Source organism: Thermobia domestica, chromosome 5, assembly GCF_964235325.1.
Source record: "Thermobia domestica chromosome 5, izTheDome1.hap1.1, whole genome shotgun sequence".
NCBI lineage: Eukaryota > Metazoa > Arthropoda > Insecta > Zygentoma > Lepismatidae > Thermobia > Thermobia domestica.
In genome coordinates, this window is record NC_137458.1 from 37,027,798 (window position 1) to 37,034,358 (window position 6,561).

Consider the following 6,561-nt stretch of genomic DNA (forward strand, 5'->3'; position numbering starts at 1 on the left):
TTCATTCACTTCAGTTCACTTCTTCTTACCTTTCGCGCGTCAACTTTCAAAATTTTGGTTTTGGGTTCTTTTGCCCCTAAAACCGTCTTTCCGCAAAAAAGAAAAACATATTCTTTATTTTTTGTCCACAGAAAGTTTTGTTGCAATTCTTCATGTCTGTTACACACATCTAACATATTGTTACTAGCATTTTTCATTTTTTGTGATCAAAGCTTTGGAGGGGTCGGTGCCCCTCTCAACCGATTTCTAAAGGAAAATACGAAACCCGTATTCACTCACTTTATGTCTACAATATCTGTGCACAAATTCACTCCCTTCGGTTCACTTCTTTTTGCCTTTCGGGAGTCAACATTCAAAATTTTGTTTGGGAGGTTTTACCCCCCAAAAACCGTTTTCCCGCAGAACATAACAAAACCCGTATTCATTTTTTTTTGCGTATTGTCCATACACAAAGTTATGTTGCAATTCTTTATTTCCTTTACACACATCTGACATACTGTTATTATTACTTTTGATTTTTCGGGATCAAAGGTTTGGAGGGGTCTGTGCACCACCCTGCTGTTTTTCCCAGCAAAGTACGAAACTCGTACCCTCATTTCACGTCTGCAATATCTGTGCACAATTTCATTCACTTCGGCTCACTTCTACTTGCCTTTCGGACGTCAACTTTCAAAATTTCGGGTGGTGGCTTTTGCCCCTGAAACCGTTTTTCCGCAGAACAAAAAAAAAGTATTCATTTTTCTGCGTATTGTTAATACACAAAGTTATGTTGGAATTCTTCAAGTTGTTTGCACACATCTGACATACTGTTGGTAGCACTTTTAATATTTCGTGACCACAGGTTTGGAGGGGTCCATGCAGCACCCAACCCTGTTTTCCAGAAAAATAGAAAACCATATTCCCTCATTTTACGTCCACAATATCTGTGTAGAAATTCATTCACTTTGGTTCACTTCTTTTTGCCTTTCGGGCATCAATTTTCAAAATTTTGTGTGAGAGCTTTTGCCCCCTAATACCATTTTTCAACAGAACATAAAAGAACCCGTATTGCTTTATTTCTGGCGTATTATCCATACAAAAAGTTTCATTGCAATTCTTCATGTCCCTTATACACTTTCTACATACTGTTATTAGCATTTTAATTTTTTGTGATCAAAGGTCTGGAGGGGTCCGTGCCCCACACGACTATTTTCTCCAGGAAAATATGAAACCCGTATTGTTATTTTATGTCTAAAATATATGTTCACATTTGCACTCACTTCGATTCACTTCTTGGGGCCGCGGTGGCTCAGTGGTAGAGCGTTCACCTCTGGTGCTTGGGGTCCCGGGTTCGATCCCAGCCCCCACCAAGTGAACTTTGTGGTGGACAAACACCCTGTGCGTGGGTTTTCTCTGGGTTATCCCGTTTCTTCCCACTTTCTTCATTCCACCATTTCATTCATTACTCATCATCACCGTCTCCTTTAGCCTAACCGACATAACCGTGAGACGTAAAACTGAAAGATTTCATATTTTCTTCTGCCTTTCGGGCGTCAACTTCCAAAATTTTGTGTGGGAATTTTTCCCTCTAAAACCGTTTTTCCGCGGAAAATAAAAAAAAACAATATTCATTTATTTTTTTGTCCACACAAAGTTTCGTTGCAATTCTTCATGTCCTTTACACACATCTCAGATACGGTTACTAGCACTTTTGATATTTCGTGATCAAAGGTTTGGAGGGGTTAGTGCCCCACCGAACCGTTACTTCCAGAAAAATACTAAAACCGTATTCCCCCATTTTATATCTACAATATCTGTGCACAATTTCATTCACTTCGGTTCACTTCCTTTTGCCTTTCGGGCATCAACTTTCAAAATTTTGGGTTTGAGTTTTTTCCCTTAAAACTGTTTTTTTTTTCACAGAAAATTTAAATAAATGTTTTCCTTTATTTTTTTGCGTATTGTCCATAGACGCAGTTTGATTAAATTCTTCATGTTCTTTACACACATCTGACATGCTGTTACCAGCACATTTGATTTTCCGTGCCCCACCTATCCGTTTTTTCGAGGAAAATACGAAACTCGTATCCTCATGTTACGTTTGCAATATCTGCGCTTAATTTCGTTCACTTCGGTTCACTTCTTGCCTTTCGGACATCAAGTTTCAAAATTTTGGGGGGAGCTTTTGCCCCTAAATCCGTTTTTCCGCAGAAAATTTAAAAAGGCCGTATTCCTTTAGTTTTTGCGTATTTTCAGTACAAAATGTTCCGTTGCAATTATTCATGTCTTTTACACACTTCTGACATACTGTTACTAGCAGTTCTGATATTTCGTGATAAAAGGTTTGGAGGGGTCCGTGCCCCACCCAACCGTTTTTTCCAGGAAAATACGAAACTCGTATTCCCTCCTTTTACGTCTACAATATCTGTGCACAATTTTATTGACTTTGGTTCAGTTGTTCTTGCCTTTCGGGTGTCAACTTTCACAATATAGAGTGGGGCTTTTATATTAAAACTTACGTAACTTTATGTAACCCTTTCTTTTTTATGAGATTCTTTTTTTGGGAGGTGAGGAGAGAAATGTTTTCCTCTGATATATGTCTTTTGCCATTCATCTTTTATGAACTGCTTAAGTAAGATCATTTTGTAACTTTTGATGTCATCCATCTCCGTCATGGTAATATTATTGTCATTTTTAACAATTTGTTTTATTCCCTCATTTGCAGTCTGCCACACTGATATATTTATTACAAAATTGAGGTTTGGTACAGCGCCTTTCGAATTCGGAACCAACCCAACCGCCGAGCTTTTTGGGTTGCCTGCTATTGCAGGAAAACGAGAATTACAGGTGGTAATGCACTTTTGGAGTCGTGTATACATTTTCATAATAAAACTATAATTGATTAGCAGAGAAATGACTGATGTAGCCTAAAGATCTGATGTTACACCTCATCTTTACTGTTTCTTTTCTTTTAAAAAATCTAATTTATATTTTTTTCTTAGAATATAGATGGCGGAACTTAACAATTAGATATCTTTCTCGGCTCTATAATTACATCGGATTAATCGTACATAGATGTAGTGTCTTATAGTATTGGACCATCCTCTCAAACTTTTCCAACAAACTTTTCTGGGTGCGCGCCTGGTGAGTACATCAAATATTCTATCACGATTCGTTCGCATGGTCATTTCTATTAACACTCATAATAATCTTGTAGAAAAAGTAGTCACATTCGGTCACTTTTGACTGATTGAATATACTGTATGTCTCATTAAACATCAGATTTTGGGGTGTTTGAATATACTGTATGTCTCCATTAGGAGTCCGAAGATTATAAGCTGTGGTGTTTTCCGTGGTTGGATTGATTTCATGAAGTGTCCTGTTCTTTTCATTTCTATAGAGACTAGTGGATGTCTTTGGTGGATAGGCCCAGGGTTCAATTCCAGGTAGGAGAATATCAAACGCATTACAGCAATATTCTTTTTAAACTGTAAATCTCGTCTTATGTAGCCTAACCTCCCGAACAGAGAACGTAAATACAAAATAAACAGCCATGAAGTGTCTTGAGACAACAATGCAAAGGTACTTGAACAAAACGTTCGTAATTAAAGGTGCCTCTGCAACTATCACAATAATTTCATACATTGCATGTTTCGTGTATACATATTGTTTACAGTTCAGAAAACAGCATATCTGGCAATTCAAATATACAAAACAGCAGACAGCAGTCTACTGAAGATTCCATTTAGTATACTGTATTGTCGTGAAATTGGTGGTGAGTCTGTAGAAAGAGAATTGCATACAACAAAATTAATGAAAATCATAGTAAATAATCCGATATTGACTTCAGAAACAAAGTTGTTTTTAACATATTAAAGAATATAAAAGCACTTAAAGGAGTGCCGTAGCTTAAAATAGTCTCAGTGAATTAGTTGTACTATCAACAGAGAAAAAAATGTAAAAACGAAATAAATTTCGGAAGAGTTATTGACAAGTTTATTGCCCAGAAGAACATCAGAAGTGATTTAATATACGAATGAAATGGAACATCTGTTTATGAATGGATACTTCTTATTAGATGTGAATATATATATATATATATATATATATATATATATATATATATATATATATATATATATATATATACAGTGGCGGATCCAGGATATGATCAAGGGAGGGGCAAAATCATAATTTGCCGTTTTATCCAGCCCATTTTATCCAGTGTAGACCTGAGCGTCAAGAGGGGGCTATAGCCCCTTAGCCCTCCTTGGATCCGCCCTTGTATATATATATATATATATATTTCGGGCATCTTCTTCATCCCCTTGACTCCTGGATTTTGATAGTCTCGGCCGGTTTCTTCTTTCCCCTCCTTCTTGGTTTATGTCCAATATGTTCCGGGATTGGAACGTACTGTATGTATGTCCGTTTGAACTTGTAATTGGTCGAAGGTGTGCCTTCATAATCTGTTGTGAGGCTTCTTTGATGGTTAACTTTAGTAATTTTCTATATTTTTGGTGTGTTGTGCCGGTGAGGATACTTGACACCCAGATCATGATGATGTCTTTCGGTTCGTTGACTTTTTGATATATGTAGGCCTATTGTTTGATGCGGTCCGGTACTGGTTGTGCTGGTTTCTTCTCTACTGTTTCTGCTGTTGATTCCTGTTGTTTTTGTAGTATTGTCTCTATCATATGTTGTTCTTAATGGCTGGTCTTCCCGTTGCGCTTGTGCTGGTAAATGATTCTTTTATGCTGCAGCATTTTTGTCTGATGGGGTATTTCTGGGAAATCCCCACTGGCAGTCCTACGTCCTTCCATGGTACAGGTTGCGCAGAAGGTCCTGCTAACAGGTTTATTGCATGGCTTCTCATGCGTTTATGCACATCTGAAACATACTCTTTGCTGGCGCCGGTGACCGTACTGGTAACAGTTCCAGCATGGTTCCACCCTCGCCTGCACTTTTGACTCTTCCACTATGCAATGTGCATCTTTGACGCTTACTCCATGACTTATCAAGAAGTACGTTGCTCTGGGTTAGTAGAGAAGAGGCGTAACAAATTGAGTGGTAGTGTACTTAAGTGAATTCTTGTAATATTAGTGAATGCTATCTTCTGTTTACGCAGTTGATAGAGTCCAATTCCTCTTTAGACTGTATTCCTTTAATCACGCTAGTGAAAGTTAGATTCTGTTGTTCTCTCTAAATGGTCTTCTGCATTTGTGGCGCATTTGAGTCCGATAAGTCCAGGTTATCCGGTGATCGGGATCCCTTTTTGGCTTTTCTCGACTTATCTTCAACGAATCCATCTTCCTTTCTTCTACCGCTACTTCCTTGCTCTAACATGTAAGAAGGGCCAGTTTCTCTGTCTTTGTCGGTTGGTCTTCCTTTTGGTTCAGCACTGCACACCGTTTTGGGGTAAAGTTTCTGTTGAATCCTGTTAATTTCTCAGCGTAGGCCTTACTTCCGTTGAAGTTCGTCTTCTGCTGGTCCAATTCTTTTTTGGGGTTTTCGTTTTTCACCTGTGCTCGGTTTCTCAGTGTGTCTGCGTTCTGGTCTCTCACATGTGAAGTTTCTTCCTGTGTGAGTCTAAGTAGCTGGCTCTCAACAGAGCCAGTTTCTTCTTCTCCTTCTTCTTCGGAGCTCTGGAGTTCTTCTTGGTTGTCAAACGTCGTGCGTGAACCAAATTCGTCATCCTCAAGGATATGTAGAAATATTTCTCAAGTTTCTTAAGTCGGGAAGATTATCACGTAATTTCTTTTTCTAAGATGTATTACTTGCAACTGTGAAGCGTCCGTGCCTCACGATATCCTCATCCATCCTAAATCTAAAGCCGACGTCGTATATCCCTACACGTAACGGCTGCGATTTTCTCTGTTCGGTTTCTGGGTCAGTTGCGAGGCATTCATCTGGTTCTGAATGCTACTGTTTTTGGATTATGAGTCTCGTCTCCGTGATAGGTTCTTCTGCTTCTCCTACTTCTTCTTAGTTGGCTTCTTCTTCTTCTTCTTCTTCGGCATTTTAAACAGGTTTCACCGTCGTTTGTGGGTTTGGCTCTAAAAAAAGAGCCGAGTTGCTATAATAGGGTTTCGGGCCTAAAAAGGACCGGTTCCAGTAATTTATCTGTTTGATGTCTCTAAAGCACTCCAAGAGGAATGTATTACATTCACGTCAGTCAGCTGTCGGCAAAGCCTGCACAACCTATATGGCCAGTGAAATCTTGGTAAACAATAGGGGACAGACCGCCTCAAAGTAATACTACTTCTTCCGGTTATACTGTGTGTGTAAAAGTGCGGTGATTGTTGATCTCTTTGTTATAAAGATAATCTATCTCTAAAGACTGGTTACTAGATTCTTGTGTGAATAACTCCTTTAGTTAGCACCGTTAGGTTTCAGGAGTATTCAGTTGAAGATCATCATGATGATACTTGAAAATTTCTGTAAATTCTTGCAGTCGCCGATATCTTCTTATCTACTACTCAGGAGTTCTTCTCTGCGTCCTTTCTCGATCAGGTCTCCTCTATAAAATTACATCATGAACGCTTTTTATCTGATCCCAAACAGTTATCGTCGAATATACAC

At 38.7% G+C, this 6,561-nt stretch overlaps 1 protein-coding gene across 1 annotated transcript in view; it reads right to left on the reverse strand.

Moving 5' to 3' along the window:
• LOC145685048 (uncharacterized) overlaps window positions 1–5,674 on the reverse strand; it is a 63,711-nt gene extending 58,037 nt beyond the window's left edge. The window contains exon 1 of the mRNA XM_081757391.1: window positions 5,544–5,674. Coding sequence (XP_081613517.1) covers window positions 5,544–5,674 — 131 coding nt within the window. The remainder of the gene's footprint in view (window positions 1–5,543) is intronic.
• Window positions 5,675–6,561: the final 887 nt, after the last annotated feature.